This window comes from Ranitomeya imitator, chromosome 8 (genome assembly GCF_032444005.1).
Source record: "Ranitomeya imitator isolate aRanImi1 chromosome 8, aRanImi1.pri, whole genome shotgun sequence".
Classification (NCBI taxonomy): domain Eukaryota; kingdom Metazoa; phylum Chordata; class Amphibia; order Anura; family Dendrobatidae; genus Ranitomeya; species Ranitomeya imitator.
In genome coordinates this window covers 24699549-24722936 of record NC_091289.1, presented here as the reverse complement: position 1 = coordinate 24722936, position 23388 = coordinate 24699549, and the positions used below count along the sequence as shown (strand labels likewise).

Genomic DNA, 23388 nt, shown 5'->3' with positions numbered 1-23388 from the left:
CTGCTTACAGCCAATATCATATTTAAACCCATCGTTTGCTTTTGGCATTTTCTCAAGATGTAAGAATTGCATCCAAATACACAAAAGCAACCGCTGCCCACAAATAACCAATCAATGGTGGAACAATTCACCTCTAAGGATGCCACCAAACTGGCAATGTGATAGGATGGGAAAGTGAATAAAACACAGGGGTCAATTAAGTTCTTGGGCCACTACTCATGCACACTCCACCAGGTTGATCATGCATGTGTTCTGGAGAGAAGGGAGTAAACCACTGCCAGACATTTTTGGCAGTAGAGTATCTTCGCTATGGACAAAAAAGAATCTAGGAACTGAAATTCAACATGCTCAATCCTCCATTCTCATGGTATGATCTGACAGGTAAAAGTCAGGAGGTCCCCATTGGCTGGTCTGAAATGACCAGGTTCGGCAGGCATTGATCTGAGATGTTCGGCCAATTTGAAGGGGCTGCCCAACGAAGATAAGTTATTACTATAGATGAAGGGATGGCATTGTGGGACCCCAGTCTACAGGCCAGGTCAGTGTTCTCTGGCCGCGGTCAGGAGCTATGTCATTTTCCATAGCTTACAGATTTCCCGCCATGGCCTGGCATCATTTGTACGGCACATTGGTGACATCTCGCCAACCCAGCTTATCGTAAGACAAGCCTGGGATCACAGAGGCTAAGGAAATTCAAGCAGCTCCTGTCCACAGCCAAGGAGCACGGACCTTGACTATAGACTGGGGTTGCGCAAAGTGATCCGCTCATCTCTAATTACCATATATCTGCTAGCAAACAAATGAGATTAAAGTGGAGGTTCATTATATCAAAGACGATGAAAAAAAAAGAAAAAAAATGTAAGCCAATACATCTCAAAAAGCAATTTTGTATATCTAAACTGTACTTGGACTTCTTCCCCCAAAAATGGCATATACTGGATTATTCACAATTGCCAACGGCACTTCAGGTGGGACCATAAGTAAGGAAGTTTGACTGACATGTTCTCAAGTGGAGACCATGAAGGAATCTTCCCCGTGGAGCAACATCAAAGAGATAAGGCTTGGAACCATTTGCCGGTGGAAGCCAGCTACATGGGTTTATGCAATACAAGTCTGGTCTAGTTAGTGACAAGGAAAAGCCCCCAGGACCTTTATTTCATGTGGAGAGCATGGCTTCGTTATCCACAAATGTACCAGGAGCCCATAATCTAGGTGTGAGGCCTCCAAACCCTCTAGTCTTGTAAAGGAAGATGGGAGGAAGATTGAAGGAACTCTCCCTAAAACTGGATGTCCCATATTGGGTGGAGTTACTCTATTGGCAAAGACGGAACAATGACTCACAGTGTAAAATGGCTCAAGTCCATCATAATATTGAAGGCATTGAGATAATTTGAAGGTACTAGCTCTCATTAAGAAGATCCAGCTCAAATAATTAAATATGGGGAAAAAAAGTATGTTAATTAGTTCTCCAGTAGGAAGAAAACTACTTCTCTAGTGACGACTATTTGTAAACCTGAAGTTAAGAAAATATTCAGTGATATTAGCTAAAATTTCCAAGGTTGGCTCAAGTCTAGAAAAAGAAGAATGTACACAAGGCATCCATATGCAAAGCAAGGCATTAAAAAAAAAATCATAACCATTGCCAGAGAAGGTGTGTGCCAAAAAAGTGAAAACTGCAGGCAAAGATATTAAATTCCTTAGATAATGTCTCCACCCAAGACTACTAAAAAGATTTTGAGAATAAAGCAGTAAAGTGTAACCCAATTTATGTCCCCTGCCAAATTTCTCCCTGGAACACATAATTTGGGAGATATCATGTAGGTCCCATATTGCTAGGTTAAGCTATGACTATTTCTCCTGCTCTAGGATAGAGAATCCTCTAAAGGCCCCCCATACACAAAAGACAGCCATCGGCTGAGCTATCTCCATAGACCGGAAGTTTCTGCTTGGGCAAGCGTCCGTGTGTTCTCTATGAGATTGCGTTTGCCAGAATCTTCTGGTGATGGCTCAACTCTAGGGAAAACAAAAGGATTGGCATTTAGAAATCCAATGTGCCTAATCTTCTCTTTTACACATGATGTCGGGAAGAGTCGGGAGGCCCCTGTACACATTAATGTCTAAGTGAAATGGTCAGCACTCCATCTAATTGTGGTGCACATGGAGAGAAGTAGTAGTGAATAGTGATGAACGAGTGTACTCGTTGCTTGGGTTTTCCCGAGCACGCTCGGGTGGTGTCCGAGTATTTAGGACTGCTCGGAGATTTCGTTTTCATCGCCCCAGCTGAATGATTTACAGCTACTAGCCAGGCTGAGTACATGTGGGGATTCCCTAGCAACCAGGCAACCCCCACATGTACTCAGCCTGGCTAGTAGCTGTAAATCATTCAGCTGATGCAATGAAAACTAAATCTCCGAGCAGTCATAAATACTCGGAGACCACCCAAGCGTGCTGGGGAAAACCCAAGCAAAGGGTACACTCGCTCATCACTAGTAGTGAATGAAGAAATCCCGGTATTCACGTGTTGAATAATGCTCATTTAATCATGGAAATCCATGGATTTCTATGTATTGGATTAAATGAGCATTATTCAACATCAACTCGCGAGTGCCAGGATTTCTTCCTTCACCTATACACATTAGACTCTCAGCTCATCCCGCCAATATCGGCAGGTTTGCCCATCTCTTGTCTAATGCGGATAGGAGTCTAAAAGGTGGCCACACGCCTAGAGTAGATGTCATCCGACAGCTATTCCTTCCAACTGCCCCAATACACATGCATGCTTAGCTCAGTTGAGTGTGCACATGTTTTCATTGGGAAGGGGGCTATTGCTAGATATCTATAGTAGTGGCAATTTTCTCTTAAGAACAAAAGCTTGGGTATGCTGAAATTCAATATGGCCGATCCTTCTATTCCTGACATTTGATGTCAGCCAAGAGACGGAATCTATCATACACCAGACTTGTTTGGCCAATCCTGCCCAATTCATAAGGTTTGCCCAAAGTTTATTTTAATGTACATTTGGTCCTTTTGGACTTAGGGATGACAAGAAGTTGCTCATGGGTGTGTTCCTACAAAACTGTAGCTTATACTACAAGGAACCTACATTATGGAGATGTTAGGAAGGTCCTACCCAGAAAACTACATTTTTATAGATGAAGGATTAAGGCAACACTGACTTGGCTTCAAGTTCTGGATTAATCAAACCAAAAGGCGCTTCAAAGATCTCTACATTATGGGCCCCAAAGAAGTAATATTCATGGGTGGGAGATCTGACCGTAAATACTAGTGACATTTGAGGATGACAAAGATCTTCCTACGTGTATAAATACATTCATGTATTACTTCTTCTGTTTCTGAACGAAAGCATTTAGCATATGGATTACATTACAGATGCAATAGAGAATAATAACATTAATGTTCATACAAAAATCACAAAAATGCCAACATATGGGTTGAATTTAATTATCTTAATTTCATTCCAAGATCTCGAAAAATGAATTAACCCTTAAGCGCAAACCTCATATGGAAACTCAGTTGGAGATGATTTTCTAAGTCAGATTTCCAATCTTTCATTTTATCTTTTGTTCTTGCTTTCATCCAAGCCCAACTTTTTGCAGGATCTCTATCTATTACTTATTGACATTCTGGAATGTGACCAGGTTTGTTTCAGACTGTGCACATCCAATATTACCCTGATCCCACCGCAGTCCGTTCCCAGTTTACCTCTCTGCCAAGGTCCACACACTGCTGGGAATTGCAAGAGGTTATGGCAGGGTCAGGACAAAGTATTTTGGTGCCCTAGGCAGATTAAGCCTACGGTGCCCCCAGCCCACCCCAAAGCAAAGAAATGGCTCAGAGACTAAGGTAACAGGACCCCTAATGCACATCCCCCCTTCCCCTTCAATGGGTTAGGTAGCAAACTCTGATGACCACTTCCAATAAAATTGCTACCTTTGTCACAAAAAAAATGTTATCAAAAGTAAAAATAAAAAAATGGTGTAATTTAGGGATGTGACTCAACAAGGAATGCAATTTCAAAGTTAGATACAGAATCGGTCATTTTATATGGCTCTTTAAACAATACAGGGGAAAAAAAACAGCAAAATTCATCCCTGATGTCCTAGATTTAAATGTAGAACCCAAGGATAGTCATGGAAACTAATAAAGCGTAACTATAATCTGGGCCGTTTGGTTTCAATTCAGGTGTCCAGCATTTGGCAAATACCCTAATGGAAAATAAACAGACTCATTATAAATAAAGGGATACGTCTGATAGTTTGTGTGTCCGTCATGCGACAAATACATCTTGCACAAAACTGATGGTGGTTCTGGTGATGTATTCCGTTCTGGTGACACACTCATGTAGTGATGGTTGTTCTGGTGCTGTATTCATGTAGTGAAGATGATTCTAGTGATATATTCATAAACAGAATCATACATAAACGTAGAACCGTTCATAAATACAAAGCCAAAATCATCATCAATACATAATTTGTGCAATAGAACCATCAATAAATAGTACATGAATATGGACCCAGAAACATCAGTGAATAAATACATCACCAGAACCACCAAAAGTACATGAATATATGACCAGAACCAAGAATGCTTGAATACAACAATCAAGCTTTATACAACAATCAATTGTAATATCAAGTCTGCCCCATAAACAATTGTATCGCATGAACCTACAACCCTACAACTCCCAGTATGTCCTTAACAATGGTAAGAAGATACTGGAAGTTGTTATTAACAGCCATCATCAGATTGCAAACCATACAGAAACCACAGTATTGATGAGAATTAGTTAGTATCATAAATACACATTTACATCCAAGTACCTTATAGATTACATCTTTTTTGGAGACGTCTCTTTTCATCCCCATCTTGTCTAGATGCTATGATGACTTTCCAGATCTAAAGCTGTTCTCTGCAGACCTCTCTCTTCTCTGGTCATTTGGTGCTATTAAATAAGAGTGCTATTAAAATGCCCTCTGCATAAAAATACAGTATCTATCCATATTTTGACCTTAAATTAGCCTCCTATGGTATCTGGCCTCATCGCTGTCCACCATTCTGAGCAATAGCAATAACCGCCACACCACCCGCCCTTATGAACCACAGCCTATACCCATGGCTGTCCCTTCTCTAATTTTCCACTACACTCTCTATATCTCCACACCCCAACCAAGGTAACTTCTCTCCATATTATGCCTCCATTTCACGCTGTCCCCTCGCCATATCAATTCTGTGCCCCTTCTCACACTATACCCACAATACTTGCCACCACGCTGCCCTCTTCAAACTGGAAGCACTTCTCACACTGTCCCCCTACACAGTATAATGGTCACCACAGCCGCCCATATGGTATTATTTTATTCCCCACATCTGTACAGATACTCATTTTACCCACCCCTCTGCACTAACCCTCAGCTTATTCCACCATCTGCACGGCCCCTCATTTTATTCCCCCCTCTGCATAGCCCCTCAACTTATTCCCCCCATCTGCACAGTCCGTCATTTTATTCCGCCCCATCTGCACAGCTCCTCATTTTATTCTCCCATCTGCACACACTCTTTTCATTCCATCTGCACAGCCCTCAGCTTATTCCCACCGTCTGCACAGCCGCTCAGTTTACCCCCAGATCTGCACAGCCCCTCAGATTATTACCATCTGCACGGCCCATTTATTATCTCCACCTGCACCGTCCCTCATTTTACTCCCCCATCTACATAGCTCCTCATTTCATTCCCTCATCTACACAGACTCATTTTACCCCCCTCTGCACAGCCCCTCCGCTTATTCCCCACATCTGTACAGTCCGTCATTTTATTCCGCCCCATTGGCACAGCTCCTCATTTTATTCTCCCGTCTGCACACTCTTTTCATTCCATCTGCACAGCCCTCAGCTTATTCCCACCGTCTGCACAGCCGCTCAGTTTACCCCCAGATCTGCACAGCCCCTCAGATTATTACCATCTGCACAGCCCATTTTTTACCCCCACCTGCACCGTCCCTCATTTTACTCCCCCATCTACATAGCCCCTCATTTCATTCCCCCATCTACACAGACTCATTTTACCCCCCTCTGCACAGCCCCTCAGCTTATTCCCCACATCTGTACAGTCCATCATTTTATTCCGCCCCATTGGCACAGCTCCTCATTTTATTCTCCCGTCTGCACACTCTATTTATTCCATCTGCACAGCCCTCAGCTTATTCCCACCTTCTGCACAGCCGCTCAGTTTACCCCTCAGATCTGCACAGCCCCTCATTTTATTACCATCTGCACAGCCCATTTATTACCCCCATCAGCACATCCCTCATTTTAATCCCCCATCTACATAGCCCCTCATTTCATTCCCCCATCTGCACAGACTCTCATTTTACCCCCTCTGCACAGCCCCTCTCAGCTTATTCCCCCATCTGCACAGCCCGCAATTTTATTCCCATCATCACAGCCCGTCTTCTTAATGTATGCCCCCCTACACATTAACATAATAAATATAATTTAAAAAAAAAAGGTCATACTCGCCTAATCCCGACAGTTCTGTGAAGTGCAGCAATGGAATCTGGAAGGAGCCATGATGTCACTTCACCGCACCACCCACCTTCCCTTGCACCGCATCAACATCCCCTGTGTGCACCTACTCCAACAAGGCGCAGGCGTGCGTCTTGCTGGAGATCCCGGCGGCGGAGCATGCAAGATTACAGTTCCTCCGCTCCTGTCCTCGGAGGCGCACACAGCAATTGCATTCATGTTTGAGATGCAAATACAATTGAGAGCAGGGAGGGAGCGATTAGTGGGGTACAGGTAGAGAGGGGCGAGCGGCGCCAGTGACTGACACTGCTCCCCTGTGTGCCCACACCCCAGCCATCACTGTGCTGAATGTCTGCGGCCAAAGGAAGATGTAGGGCAACCGCAGACATTCAGCAATATTTTTTACAAAGTGCGCCTCCTGGGGTAGGCAAGAGGTAGTGCCCAAGGCAGGTGCTTTCCCTGCCTACCCCTCATCCCAGATTTGGGTCATGGAATGGAATGGGAAGCCGTGATATGGGATCCGATGGGTTGCAACCACAATACGTAGACCCCCAGCATGTTGCCTCCTTTTACTACCCCTACACATTGCATTTCCAGTCTAAATTGTTTTTCCAAAAAGTTACTTAATTCTGTAGACACAAACATGAGTGACAACCGTTTTTTTATTTGATGAGATGTAACAAAATATTATTTTCTAAAACGACATTAAAATACGCCATAAAATTTGCCGTCCATGCTGATTTACCACAAAATGGCTTTGTTAAAATTATATTTATGTGCACGACAAATCAACTGTGGGGACCAAAGGTCAAGAAGACACCTTTAACCTCCCCAAATATGCACATGTAATAAAAACCAGATATTAATAGAAATGCCTAAGTGGAATGTATACCCTACACTGTAAACATATGGAATTCATAGACAGGACAAGCGATCCCATTAATCATCAGCTGCAAACACTGGTGAAGGGCGAATAATGTTACAGTCATAAAAATCTAGCGTTTTAAAGGCATTGTAAAAAAAAAAAAATAGAAAACATAAAAATAACTTGGCCATACGAAGACGATGTCAAAAACATGTGCATCCGAATGACTAACAAATGTGTCCTTGTCCGTAAAACCCAACAGTAGATCAGATTCCACTTTCTAACCTGGACTTAACCAATTGGAGTTCACATTTATTTTTTTTATTATGGGAAATAAATCATTTTGATACTTGGCGCCCATGATGGGGTCCAAGTAATAGATCATTTTAATTTTTGTCCCCATTTTTTTTTTTTTTTACACTTTGACATCTCTAGATCTGGAGGACACAATGTGTGTATTCAATGGACAGCCAATTGTTTTCAATCGGAAGGAGTAATTCTTTATTTGTCCTGCGGGGGCAATGCAGGAAAACTGAACACTTTCAGGTTCTATCCCAAGTCACAGTCGATCACTAGGTCCAAGACAAGTGCTGTAGAACAAGTTGGCACGATAAATATAAAATTATTATTTATCCCTTATTTCATAAAGAAGGGTAATTAAATATCCTTTATTATAGTAACCAAGCAACATGTCCAAATCCAGTTGTTTCCCCATCATCTGACGCGCTTTCTATAAACAGGTCATGCACATTTAGGGCCCGATTCCTCATCGGCTGGGATTTTTTTAAATCACATTTTTTTTTGTCTTGCGGTATAAATTGCCATTCTCTGAGCCAAGTTCTTCAAAATGGAAAACAATGTTCATGGCTCTCGTGCAAAATAAAAAATGGTCTTAAGTTGTCATTAAATTTACTTTTTGCGACTTTTTTGGTGCAAATCAAAAAGTTTTAGGGAAGTGCGTAATACATATATCATGATAACATTATCTGACAATTAGACGTCCTATGGTGCCTTTTAATGGATCTTCAGCAAAGGCCATTAATACTTGATAAATAAAGCATTTAACTCCAGGGAACCCACCGAGATCTGTTTGAAGGGGGATGGACATGTCAGCTCATAGGCTACGTTCACACTAGCGTTGTGCGCCGCTGCGTCGGCGACGCAACGCACAACGCACGCAAAAACGCGGCAAAACGCACGCAAAAACGCTGCGTTTTGCGACGAATGCGTCGTTTTTTGCCGAAAATTGGACGCAAGAAAAATGCAACTTGTTGCGTTTTCTTGGTCCGACGCTTGCGGCAAAAAAGACGCATGCGTCGCACAACGCAACAAACAAAAACGCATGCGTCCCCCATGTTAAATATAGGGGCGCATGACGCGTGCGTCGCCGCTGCGTCGCCCGACGCTAACCCGACGCACACTAGCATAACGCTAGTGTGAACGTTACCATACATAACGTGCCACATAAATTGCTTACTTAGGCGCAACTTTGAACATTTGGTCGTGGCTTTGCCCGGTACTGCGACTGTGTATTTATTTGAATGCCACTGAGATACAGAACCAGGCACAGCTGCAACAAAGTGAATGGTACTGTGGGTATATAATATTGGAGATGCCAATGTAAGGATTGAGAAAACAGATAAGGATGGTCCACTAAAATCCATTCTTAGGGTTGGACTTCTCACGTATTCAGGCTTAACCAGCAAGTAAAAGGGTTGATCAATCATGTGCCCCGAAAGCAGGAGCTAAAAATGAAGAGCGGGGGGAATGGACCAATTGGTGGATATGACGCATCAAACTTTTTTTCTCTTTTGAATACTGCTGGAGTTATGGAGAAAACTGGAAACTTTTAGAGTCCATCAGTACTTACTTCATTGTCATGGGGAGGCAGCTGATGTAGAAGCTGTTTGATCCTCGACTTCTCGCCGGGGCTGTTTACATAGGGAACTTTATCATCGGGTAAGCAGCTATAATACTGGTGAACCTGGAACATAAAAGACGGGCAATCATTTTCAAAGTTTCTACACTCAAAATGAAAAAAAAAAAAAAAAAAATTATATATATACATATATATATATATATATATATATATATATATATATATATATTTATATATATACACACACATACATATAACAAAATCAGAACTAATATTTTTATCTTTCCAATGTATAAATCTGCTTGGCCACAGTTACTAGAACAGACAAAGTGCCTTTCCCAGAATCCGGCTGCATTCCATCAGGACACATGAAAAATAGATCACTGAGCCTCATACATGGAGCCAAAGTGTTTTCAGTAAGCCTATCGCACAATAATGGTAGTAAAACATCTAAAATGTCCGGAAATGTGTGAGCCCAGAGCAGTGAGATTGAGGCAGGGGATATAAGGGAAAAAAAAAAGAATAAGTAGCAAGTGTTAGGAATGTAATCCGACTACTAAGTATTACCTTTTGCAAAATATGGCCAAGATATGTGCACTTAAAGGGGTTATATATTTGTATTTAAAGGAAACCCAACAATATAAAAAATTTGAAAGGCTCTTTATTGTACATAAAGATGTGAAACAATTTTTTAAATAACTAATTTCTAGGCCGAGATATGATCACTTGAACTTACAGGCCCAAAGCCTGAGGCTGCATTACGGATTCTGATGACATATTTTTTTCTAATTTCTCTCAAGTGCACGGTTTATCATGAAAACCTTGTGCAGCTCGGTATCACCAAAAGGTTCTCTCAGCTGATTTGTGACCACAGACCACATCAAAGTTGAATGTGAGTGGAAACAAAAGAGCCTGTAAAAGCCAAACGGTGCAAAATTTGTAATGAATCCCAACTGCAAAAATGATTCTTAGCCCCAAATACATGCATATAAATAAAGAATAAAAATTACCCCTAAAGTCAAAACAATCCCTTTAAGTCTATAATGAATCTGGTTTATACATAATATTGGCAGTTATATGTATAGATTTTGCAGAGGGATCGGTGTCAATCTGGACACACTTTTGGGGGAGGGAAAGGTGTTTAGAAAGGGGAGCGTGGCATGTAAAAAAAAAAAAAAAAAGTCAGTGGTACAGCTCCAGGCTTTGGGTCATTAATCACATGGCTTGATTTCGCAAGGACTGTCCCAGGAACTGGACCGAAGAAGGTGCAGGGTTTGGCAAAATTACACTCAAAAGATGGACTTTTAGGGGAGTTCCCAGGCGGTTATACAGCGGGACATAAAATCTGCATTCTAATTGTTAACGGATCTGCAATCGGCTCATTACCATGTAAATCAGTGCCTCTGCCCTGTCGAAAATAGAAGGAGCCCAACCAGTGGTGGACACAGGCAGAAGACGGCCCCAGTGCAGGAACAGGATACGGGCCCCTGTTTGTGTCAGTGACAGAAGCTGCTTTTTCATATGAAGGTGGAAGATGACCCCTGCACGGGTTGCACCAATGATATGTCCGCCTCTGATCCCGACCACAGGACCTCGACCCTATTAGATCAACTGGGGCCAGAGATCGTCCAAAGCACTTGCACTTTAATAATTAAAACCTCCGATGTTCTCCGAAAACACAAATTAATAAAGTCATCTCCGCAGTGAAAATTGTGTAAATGTAAAGAAGATGTCGGCACCTGCCTGTATAACAGCTGTTACCGCTTCGTCTTGGCAATAAATATGTTGTCTGCGCCTCCGCCCACACTGCAAGCCCTCAAGAGTTTTCTTCCACAATTTGCTAAAATGATTAGCAGATGAAATCTGTTCAAAGGCTTGTTTTTCTGCTGGACGATTAAAGTGCCCGCATCAGATGGGCACCGAGGAGGTAAACATTATGGTGGCCGGAAAAATGAATTTTGCCTATCAAGTGCACAGGCCCTCATTAATGGTACAGATGCTCATTTTGTGCCAGAAGGAAACATTGATGGAATCACCAATAGCTCCCCTTTAATGCCCATTGGGGTTGACACCAAACTTTCAATCCATAAATCTGCATTATTCGAAAAACATTGCCCTGCCCTCTTCTTTTGCCCTGCCTATATTTTTCAGAAATGACCAATCTTCATCTTGCGCCGGTACCAGTTTCGGAAAACTAATTGTTTAACCACTAGTCTGTATACCCTCGATGCACTTACAGGTTTTCCACTTCATACATTTTTTTTTATCCTTAGACAATATTGATTAGGTTGGCATCCCATCTCCTGAAGCCCCTCCTATTGTGGGGAGCCGCTAATGCTAATTCTGCAAGAAGAAGGACTGCATGGAATGAAGAAGGTACCACCATAAGTTCAACTGTCTCTCTTATTCCCTTCAGTAGAGAATGTCGAGTGAACCTCTGAAACTTTTCTGTTCAGACATTGCCATGATAGGGAAGCGCCAACAAAGAACTCTACATTGCAGGACCACAAAAGAGGGAAGATTGAGGAGGGTACAAAAGGTCTTTATAGCTTAAAACAAAAAAAACAGAAGAGGCGCTAATCACAATTCTACAAGTAGAAGCAGTCATTGAAGAGGGGACCATATGGAAAGATGGAGATATCATCATAAGTAGAACTATCGCTCTAGAGAAGGTAATGAGGAAAAGTTGAGCCAACCTCTGAAACTTTTCTGTTCAGACTTTGCCATGATAGGGAAGCGCCAACAAAGAACTCTACATTGAAGGACCACAAAAAAGGGAAGATTGAGGAGGGTACAAAAGGTCTTTATAGCTTAAAAAAAACCAGAAGAGGCGCTAATCACAATTCTACAAGTAGAAGCAGTCATTGAAGAGGGGACCATATGGAAAGATGGAGATACCACCACAAGTAGAACTATCGCTCTAGAGAAGGTAATGAGGAAAAGTTGAGCCAACCTCTAAAACTTTTCTGTTCGGACTTTGCCGTGATATGAAAGTGCCAACTAGAACTCTACATTGCAGGTCCATAAAAAAAAAAGAAGACAGTGGAGAGTACAAAATGGCTTTAAAAAAAAAATGACATTTTGGTTTTAGAGCTGTATTAAATCATATTTTGAATAAAATTTGAAATATGATTTCAAATTAGTATTATTTGTATCAGTAGGGAGATTGTATATTGACAACCGAAGATCATGAGCATTAGCTCACGGCATATGTCTTGGCCGCAGCATAGTCCTATATGTTCTGCTGGCCACTGAATCTAGTAGGAGCTGCTTCTTTTTCTCCTGTAGATGATGAAAAGCTATTATCAACCAATCATCTCTTCCGCTTCCTGCAGTGGGGTGGAGTTTGCACGCAGCATGTGGCATGTATGCTGCTGCACAGAGCACAGTCTGCGGCCTCTCCTGTGCTCCGCAGCATTCTAAAGAATCAGAATAACACTGGAATAATGTGAGGCAAGTTAGGGGATAGTTAAAGATTTCATGTGTGAATTGGATTTTAACATTGATTGTTAATGTCATTCCTGGTTGGAAAAGTTAACTATTAACTCTATGGGTACATTAAAGATGTACCCTAGTTTATTTTTTTAAAACATTTTTTTTGTAAGGAAGATCCTTGCTTGCGTGAGATGCTAAATTAAATCGCATTAACTTTGTGAGGAAACCTAGAAAGAGGTGTTGGAACTATCCTGCAGCTCCCCCACAGGAGAAATTAAGTAGTACATGTTGTCGAGTGGAATCAATGGCTGGAGTCTTCCGAGCATGAGAGACCCTCTAAATTACTGCTCATCGATATGTCTTACTGTTCATAAATCACTGGAAGCTCAAATGAATCGTATTTACTTTGGGAGAGAACCTGGAAAGACGCTTTCAATTATCCTGCAGCTCCCCCACAGGAGAAATTAAGTATTGCATACCATCGAGTGGAATCAATGGCGTGAGTCCTCCAGTATGAGAGACCCTCTAAGTTACTTACTGCTCATCGATATGGCCAAAACATGAGTATCCTCAAAAATTTTTAATACAGTTTTCTCAAACCAGATAACCCCTTTATAAAGAATTCCAGAGATCACAGGTGAGTTTTACCAATACTGACACAATACGTCGCGATTTGGATTTTGGACCAGATCTGCGATGATCGACTACGTAAAAACCACCATATCTCAAATTTACTTCTGATAGTTGGTCGGATGGTTTCCAAAACTATTGGTCAAAATTTGGGACCGTCCTTGGTCGAAAGAGGCAGGTTTATGCAAATGAAGTCAAACTTGGGTGGTCCTATTTGGTTTGGAGGGGCGTTTATAGGCGTGGCTAGGACTAAACAGCTTTATTTTGCCAACAGTGTTGTTGGAAAGTATGATATCCTCAAATTTATAGAAAAAGTTTTGATATGTGAAAAGCAAAGACTAATTCTACCGCTACCGTGCCAAAGCGTTAATGTGCAGGAATGCGTTCTCCATTAACGCAGCGGAGTGCTGGCGACTCACGGCTTTGAGGTGGGTACGTCGGCAGCGTTTTCTACAGGAAATTATGACGAAGTAAGAATTTACTGGAAAGCGTTCAACTAAATGAGCAGAATTAGGTGTAAATATTCAAGAAAATCGTCTCTATCAATAAAACATACAGATGTAATCAAATAGTCTGCAAACGTCTTCAAGCCTCCGGATACTTTCCTTTTTTATTTTTTTTATTTTTTCCTTTTTTATTTTTAATCTGAGCACTTTGAATGAAAGAAGAAAGCTAATTTGGAGAAACATATTTTTTAAGCACTGCAGAGCGGGACAAACGCCGGAAGGCAGCTGATGATTCTGAAGGGACGGTCACATTATGTCCCTTTATAAAAGACAACCTCTTACATATAAATCAGGGCCTCACGTGTTCAAAAGCATGAGGAAAAAAAATGGACAAAAGTTGCCAACATCTTCGGTAGAAATGACTCTGCCATTGTGAAGTCCGGAGAGCCCTCTGGGCAAAAGAATATATTAAACAGCAAAATATTCTATTTAAAATTTTATATTTTATTCATAAAGCTTCTTTAAAAGAGTATGTATTTTTTTCATCAACAAAAAAAACGAAAGTAAAAAAAATAAAAATGTAATTTTGCCAGTACAAAAAATCCTACCGTTTTATGTATACAGCTACTTTGCGGACTTATGTATACAGAGTAGATACAAGCCCTGTGTGTAGTATGATGTCTTTACTTTTCTTCCATCTCCCACTTGTCTGCAAAAAAATAGTAGCATCGGAGGAAGTGGAGTGACACAAGATTGTAAGATCAGACTACACACAGAGATTGTTTGTCTGTTACCATAGAGACGCATAATATTGCATAGGAACTGTGTGCACTAATTTTTTTTTCATATGAAAAAAAATTGATGAAAAAGTGAACATACCTAGGAGTTTGTATGTTCTCCCTGTGTTTTCGTGGGTTTCCTCCCGAGTTTCCAGTTTCCCCCACACTCTAAAGACATACTGATAGGGTAGAACCTAATGGACCCTGTTTTAAGCAGATGTGAAAAGTGTCTTAAAAGGGGTATTTCTATCACAGACATTTTAAGGCATATCTGTGTCATCTATAAGGGTCCCATTTCAGGGACCTGCGCACATCTTGAGAATGTTGCCCCATTCCAAGTCGTTGAGAATGAAGGGGTATAACTCTTTATTTACTTCTATGGGAGTTCAATATATAGTTACAGGACTATTCCCAACTTCAAAGATGGATATTCCTGGATTGTTCTTGTAAAAACAAGCACTTTAGAAATTTACTGTTCGTTCAAATTTGCAGCCATTGTTGAGATATTGACACTTTTACAGCTCGTTGCCCAGGAGACCGACCACCGCTGCTGTCTATATGGTAAGCACGCTGCTGAAGTCTGAGGTGTTAGAAGCTACCAGCATGGACCAGAGATTGTGGTCAGGTGATTGAAAGCTCAACAGAACAGAGCTTGTAAGATTTATCTGTGCATGTTTTGATACCGCTGCCAAACTGTAGTGGTGGTCGGTCTCCTCGGCAACAAGGTGTAAACAAAAGAAAACAGTGAATATCTCAAGAATGGCTGAAAATTTTAACAAACTGTAAAAGGCAAAAGTGCTTGGTTTTACAAATACTAACCAACAACACCCTTGTGTAAGGATTGGAATAACCCTTAGGGTGTTCTAAGCAAGTGTTCTATCCAACATGGCCACCTTTCTATCGACAGCACCATGAGATGGGGCCATATTCTTAAAGAAGCACTCCTCCCATCAAAGTTTTTATCCTCTTACTATATTGCAGCTATCATATCATAACATATAGGACTGTGTACTTACAATTGCTCATTTTGCCTTTCTACCCAGTTAATTATTCTCTTTTCCACTATATAACATCATGTGATTAAAAACAGATTAGCGTATTCCTTCTAAGCTCTATGTAAAACCAGGAAGTGTCTTTTTTTCCTGCATGAGTCATCACTAGAAATACAATTGTACTTCACTGCAAAGTCCCAAGCAGCCCAGCTCTACCTCCTCTTCACCTCCTGCTGACCCAGCTGCTCCGCTAATCACTCCCTGCCAGGGGCTTGCAGTGATGTAGAATTGTAGTTCTAATGATGACTCATGCATGGGGAAAAAATACTTCCTCTTTCTACATAGAACTTAAAAAGATTCAGCCAGTCTGCTTTCAATCCCGTGAGGTCATAGACCGAATCGAAAAGAGAATAATTAACTGGGTAGAAAGGCAAAAGGAGCAATTGCAAGTGCAAAGTGCTATAGAATATGATGAGTGCAATATATTAAGAAGATAAAAATTTTGATGGAAGTGATTATTTAAGATGGTTGCAGATCCCAAAAAGGTGGAATCCAAATCTATCATACATGCCTTTAATGGGTAAGTTTTTAGTTACCCGTTAGGGTTGACAATACCATATAACCTTTCGAATACTAAGACACTTGCAAAACCAAAATCTTACCTACAGCGGTAAAAACACAGGAAAGTTGGGGAGTTTTTTTTGCACTCCGTAGAAGTTTTCATCATTTTTATAGAATGCAAAACACATTCTAAAAAGGTATGAATATTGAAATGTAACATCTATTTAAAATAAGGGGGAAAAAAAATGAACAGTTTGCTCGCAAGCTGTCACCGACTAAAATAGAGACGTGATGTGCCTCTGACATAGCTGCATGTACAGCATAGTAATTACTGAGCCGATTGGTAAATTGAAATGTGTTAAAAAAAATAAAATAAAGTTGCTTCATAAAGTCGTCGTCACTTTTCGAATGTATCTGTTTAATAGGCAAAGACAAAACATAAAAGGAATGGTACGAGGCTCTTTAATGCTGCCATATGTAGATGCATGACTGCTGCTTAGGTGATTGATAACTGGGACATCATCACTTTCGGGCACAGGGAGGACCCACCAGAGCCAAGGGGAAAGATTTTCTTTATTATTATTTCAGAAATATACTGTATATATATATATATATATACATAAACAATGACCCCTACCTGTATAAAAAAAATTTGATCTACAGAAACAAAGAGAAGCTATTGCCAGAAAATGACCTATTGCTTAAATCTGGTATTTGAGTTACATTAATTTAAAAAAAATTTTGTCAGTGTTTGTTTCTTTTTTTATAACACGATCTTTAATTAAAAAATAAATTAAAAAAAAAAATCAGTAATCTTGCCATTTTTACACTGGCCACTGGGACTTGTTATACTCCTACTTCCTGCTCTTTTAAGAAGAGTTTTCAGCAGGCTCATTATCAGCAGTGACAGGATTAAAATTCTATAAAACAGCTGATAACATAAGATCCACTCCATCACAACAGGCGATAGATATCTCAGCTGTCTCCTGCTCCCCCCTTCCTTCACAATGACATTTGCACACGCTCATTAGATGCTTCAATGTAGTCTGTAGCTGCTAATGTACATGTGCGGTTTCCTGAAACAACGGGGAATCTAAAATAAAATGCCAACATTATTAAAAAAAATGCATTTCAACACAAAAAATCTGATTAATCTCATAGGTCACTTTTTGATGATAGGTTCCCTTTTAAACCATTTCTTAAAAGGAGGATCCTTCTGATTGCCATAAATGTGTGATCATCAGAAAACACTTGACCATAACAGTGTGTCTGGAAGCAGTGAGTGACAATTCAGCCATCCAATCTAGGACAGGGCCATGATGTGCTGTCAGTATGGTGATGGACAGCTCAGTCGTCCAATCGGAGACTGGGGCGTGCTGAGATGTCAGTGTGTTGAGTGACAGTTCAGCTGTCCAATCAGGGCTGGGACATGCCAAGGCTTCTTCCATGTGTTTGCTATTCGAGTCATTACTTTGCTATTTAGCCGGCTCGCTGCCTCTAATTAGTGCCAGTTGTAGCTTTGCTCAGATGATGCGCACTTGCTCTGTTCTCTTTGCTCCTGCATTTGATCTTTTCTGCCCAACCTTGGACCTCGCCTTTGACAATCCGTTTGCCTTGCCCTTTTGTCTTGATCCGCTACCTTCCCGGAATTCTGACCTCGGACTGTGACCAGACTACGCCTTTGCCTTACCCCTTTGTATATGACGAGACAATTTGGTATCTAACCCCGGTCCTCTTGACTACCCAAGCCCCATGGCTTGTCCGTGAGTAGTGACTATCATCACAGTAGGGTCCTCTTAATCAATGGAGCAAACTAAATTGACTGGAGCGTTCGTATTGGATATTGCTGAACGTGAGGACACGGTGTTCCAGAAAGTGGAGCAGACCCTTAATTCTGGGAACGGTGAGGCTCCAAGTGATTAGACACTTACCCACTCAAATAATGTGCTTGAAATAGAAATCTGGGTAAAATGAAATTCACATGGAAAGATCACACTACGGTTTCGATAGGGAATGTAAACCCCTTTGTCACGGCTCGGAAATTTCTGCTGCTGAAAATCAGTCCGGATTTGCAGTAACAGAAATCTCTACGCCGTGCCAAAGGGTCTAATTGTTTTTAAAAGTTCTTTCATTATGAAAATCAATGACTGTCCGAGATGACAGACCTCTCCAATGTATCTCGGACATGTCGGTAGATCGCCTTTGGCATATCCAGACAGATCTTTTACGATTTCGGCATCCGCGCTGCCGGTAGTCCCATACGTGTCGACGCTGGCGCCTTCTGAGTGACAGGAGTTTGTTCTACTCTAGTGAAGGTTCAGCGAATTGAATTATATTAAATGTAATGGAAAATTGCTATTTTCAATCTGTCGCAGTTTATGCTCCTCTTACGAGAAAATCTGCAGAAACAAGCAATTTACTGGGGACGGTAAAGGTCCCCTCTTCAGAGAATGACATCAGTAATGTACATTTACATAATAACCCTAACTGGCAGTGAGGACTTTCCAGACCTGATGCTTCTCGGCAAACGAAGCCGCCGATCATTGTGTGCTTATCGCGGGATCGTTACTGGGGTAAAAATAATCGCGGGTCTTCACACCATACACCGAACCTGCGAGAGCGCGGCAGAAAGCACCGAGCCACCGAGACTTAATGACCTGAAAAACATTTCACTTCCAAAAGGCGGAGAGAGAAAAAAAAAATTGGGACTGCTAATTCTTGTACTACTATTTAAAGGGGTTGGACACTTGGATGCAGTCCAACTGAATGGCGCCTGGACATGCACGTGCAACGTGTGAGATCATGGACATTGTGGTCAGATGATCACACCCCAAATGCCACCATTACCTGATAGTTCTGCTCCTGCAGTCTCCAGAGATGTCCATAGTACCTTATCTTCTTGTGTTATTTTCTTAAAGGGATGGTCTGGGACTTTAACATTGAATGCCTATTGATTAGCGGGGGTGCCGAACCCCAACCGATCAGACATTGATGACCAATCCTAAAGATAGGACATTAATAACATAGTAACATAGTAACATAGTTAGTAAGGCCGAAAAAAGACATTTGTCCATCCAGTTCAGCCTATATTCCATCATAATAAATCCCCAGATCTACGTCCTTCTACAGAACCTAATAATTGTATGATACAATATTGTTCTGCTCCAGGAAGACATCCAGGCCTCTCTTGAACCCCTCGACTGAGTTCGCCATCACCACCTCCTCAGGCAAGCAATTCCAGATTCTCACTGCCCTAACAGTAAAGAATCCTCTTCTATGTTGGTGGAAAAACCTTCTCTCCTCCAGACGCAAAGAATGCCCCCTTGTGCCCGTCACCTTCCTTGGTATAAACAGATCCTCAGCGAGATATTTGTATTGTCCCCTTATATACTTATACATGGTTATTAGATCGCCCCTCAGTCGTCTTTTTTCTAGACTAAATAATCCTAATTTCGCTAATCTATCTGGGTATTGTAGTTCTCCCATCCCCTTTATTAATTTTGTTGCCCTCCTTTGTACTCTCTCTAGTTCCATTATATCCTTCCTGAGCACCGGTGCCCAAAACTGGACACAGTACTCCATGTGCGGTCTAACTAGGGATTTGTACAGAGGCAGTATAATGCTCTCATCATGTGTATCCAGACCTCTTTTAATGCACCCCATGATCCTGTTTGCCTTGGCAGCTGCTGCCTGGCACTGGCTGCTCCAGGTAAGTTTATCATTAACTAGGATCCCCAAGTCCTTCTCCCTGTCAGATTTACCCAGTGGTTTCCCATTCAGTGTGTAATGGTGACATCGATTCCTTCTTCCCATGTGTATAACCTTACATTTATCATTGTTAAACCTCATCTGCCACCTTTCAGCCCAAGTTTCCAACTTATCCAGATCCATCTGTAGCAGAATACTATCTTCTCTTGTATTAACTGCTTTACATAGTTTTGTATCATCTGCAAATATCGATATTTTACTGTGTAAACCTTCTACCAGATCATTAATGAATATGTTGAAGAGAACAGGTCCCAATACTGACCCCTGCGGTACCCCACTGGTCACAGCGACCCAGTTAGAGACTATACCATTTATAACCACCCTCTGCTTTCTATCACTAAGCCAGTTACTAACGCATTTACACACATTTTCCCCCAGACCAAGCATTCTCATTTTGTGTACCAACCTCTTGTGCGGCACGGTATCAAACGCTTTGGAAAAATCGAGATATACCACGTCCAATGACTCACCGTGGTCCAGTCTATAGCTTACCTCTTCATAAAAACTGATTAGATTGGTTTGACAGGAGCGATTTCTCATAAACCCATGCTGATATGGAGTTAAACAGTTATTCTCATTGAGATAATCCAGAATAACATCCCTCAGAAACCCTTCAAATATTTTACCAACAATAGAGGTTAGACTTACTGGCCTATAATTTCCAGGTTCACTTTTAGAGCCCTTTTTGAATATTGGCACCACATTTGCTATGCGCCAGTCCTGCGGAACAGACCCTGTCGCTATAGAGTCACTAAAAATAAGAAATAATGGTTTATCTATTACATTACTTAGTTCTCTTAGTACTCGTGGGTGTATGCCATCCGGACCCGGAGATTTATCTATTTTAATCTTATTTAGCCGGTTTCGCACCTCTTCTTGGGTTAGATTGGTGACTCTTAATATAGGGTTTTCATTGTTTCTTGGGATTTCACCTAGCATTTCATTTTCCACCGTGAATACCGTGGAGAAGAAGGTGTTTAATATGTTAGCTTTTTCCTCGTCATCTACAACCATTCTTTCCTCACTATTTTTTAAGGGGCCTACATTTTCAGTTTTTATTCTTTTACTATTGATATAGTTGAAGAACAGTTTGGGATTAGTTTTACTCTCCTTAGCAATGTGCTTCTCTGTTTCCTTTTTGGCAGCTTTAATTAGTTTTTTAGATAAAGTATTTTTCTCCCTATAGTTTTTTAGAGCTTCAATGGTGCCATCCTGCTTTAGTAGTGCAAATGCTTTCTTTTTACTGTTAATTGCCTGTCTTACTTCTTTGTTTAGCCACATTGGGTTTTTCCTATTTCTAGTCCTTATATTCCCACAAGGTATAAACCGCTTACACTGCCTATTTAGGATGTTCTTAAACATTTCCCATTTATTATCTGTATTCTCATTTCTGAGGATATTGTCCCAGTCTACCAGATTAAGGGCATCTCTAAGCTGTTCAAACTTTGCCTTCCTAAAGTTCAATGTTTTTGTGACTCCCTGACAAGTCCCCCTAGTGAAAGACAGGTGAAACTGCACAATATTGTGGTCGCTATTTCCTAGATGCCCAACCACCTGCAGATTTGTTATTCTGTCAGGTCTATTAGATAGTATTAGGTCTAAAAGTGCTGCTCCTCTGGTTGGATTCTGCACCAATTGTGAAAGATAATTTTTCTTGGTTATTAGCAGAAACCTGTTGCCTTTATGGGTTTCACAGGTTTCTGTTTCCCAGTTAATATCCGGGTAGTTAAAGTCCCCCATAACCAGGACCTCATTATGGGTTGCAGCTTCATCTATCTGCTTTAGAAGTAGACTTTCCATGCTTTCTGTTATATTTGGGGGTTTGTAACAGACCCCAATGAGAATTTTGTTACCATTTTTCCCTCCATGAATTTCAACCCATATGGACTCGACATCCTCATTCCCTTCGCTAATATCCTCCCTTAAAGTGGACTTTAGACAAGACTTTACATAGAGACAAACCCCTCCTCCTCTCCGATTTTTACGATCCTTTCTAAACAGACTGTAACCCTGTAAGTTAACTGCCCAGTCATAGCGTTCATCTAACCATGTCTCGGTTATTCCCACTATGTCAAAGTTACCTGTAGATATTTCTGCTTCTAGTTCTTCCATCTTGTTTGTCAGGCTTCTGGCGTTTGCGAGCATGCAGTTTAGAGGATTTTGTTTTGTTCCAATCTCCTCACTGTGGATTGTTTTAGAAATGTTCTTACCTCCCTTCTGAGTATGTTTTCCTGGGTCGTCTTTGTTCGAGTCTAATGTTTTTCTTCCCGTCCCCTCTTCTTCTAGTTTAACGCCCTCCTGATGAGTGTAGCGAGTCTTCTGGCGAATGTGTGTTTCCCAGGTTTGTTGAGGTGTAGTCCGTCTCTGGCGAGGAGTCCATCATACCAGTAATTCACACCGTGGTCCAGGAATCCAAATCCTTGTTGTCTGCACCATCGTCTTAGCCAGTTGTTTGCATCAAGGATCCTGTTCCATCTCCTGGTGCCATGCCCATCTACTGGAAGGATAGAAGAAAAAACTACCTGTGCATCCCGTTCCTTTACTTTCTTCCCCAACTCTTCAAAGTCCTTGCAGATTGTCGGTAGGTCCTTCCTTGCCGTGTCATTGGTGCCAACATGTATCAGAAGAAATGGGTGGACGTCCTTGGAGCTGAAGAGCTTTGGTATCCTATCGGTCACATCCTTGATCATCGCACCTGGAAGGCAGCATACTTCTCTTGCAGTTATGTCCGGTCTGCAGATGGCTGCTTCTGTGCCTCTCAGTAGTGAGTCTCCCACCACCACCACTCTTCGTTGCTTCTTGGCTGTACTTTTTGCTGTCACTTGTTGCTGTGTGCCCTTTTCTTTTTTGCTTGCTGGTATTGCTTCATTCTTAGGTGTGCCATCTTCATCATCTACAAAGATTTGATATCGGTTCTTCAGTTGTGTGGTTGGTGATTTCTCCATGTTAATTTCCAGACAACCCCTTTAAAAGTTCCCTCTTCCCTGGCTAAGGCTTGTTTTAAAACAAACCAACTGTTCTTTACACACCCTCCCTGGGTCCTGCGCCGAGTCTCTGCCGCTGCTCCCAATGTCTGGAGAGTTGATGCCAACTAAAGTGCGCTGCAGCCAATCAGTGAGCTCAGGGGCTCGTACAGTCAACTTAAAGGGGATATCCGGAACTTTAAAAAAAAAAAATAAAAAAAGTACCCAGCGCCGGTCATTGACTGCTCCTGCCAGAGATTCAACTGATCTTTGCCAACAGAGAAGCAGTTTCTCTTCCTGTTGACAGGGCGGGACTACTGGTGTCATGCTGATTGACAGCTGACTTCCCCCAATTAGGCAGCGGATAGACAGCTGTCAATCAGCAAGACACCAGTAGTCCCGCTCTGTCAACAGGAAGGGAAACTGCTGCTCTGTTGACGTGACGTCAGAGGATATCTGTGACTGCTCCGTGCCGGTGGAGAACAGCGCTGGGCACAACAGGCACGTTAGAGCTTAGGCACTTTATTT

General features: G+C 41.6%; 1 protein-coding gene across 2 annotated transcripts in view; it reads right to left on the bottom strand.

Annotated features, from left to right (window-relative positions):
* The window catches only part of PRICKLE2 (prickle planar cell polarity protein 2), a 284919-nt gene that overhangs the window by 49625 nt on the left and 211906 nt on the right, over nucleotides 1–23388 (bottom strand). For both annotated transcript variants that reach the window (XM_069736575.1, XM_069736576.1), the window contains one exon: nucleotides 9278–9391. In XM_069736575.1, the coding sequence (XP_069592676.1) occupies nucleotides 9278–9391 (114 nt within the window). The remainder of the gene's footprint in view (nucleotides 1–9277; nucleotides 9392–23388) is intronic.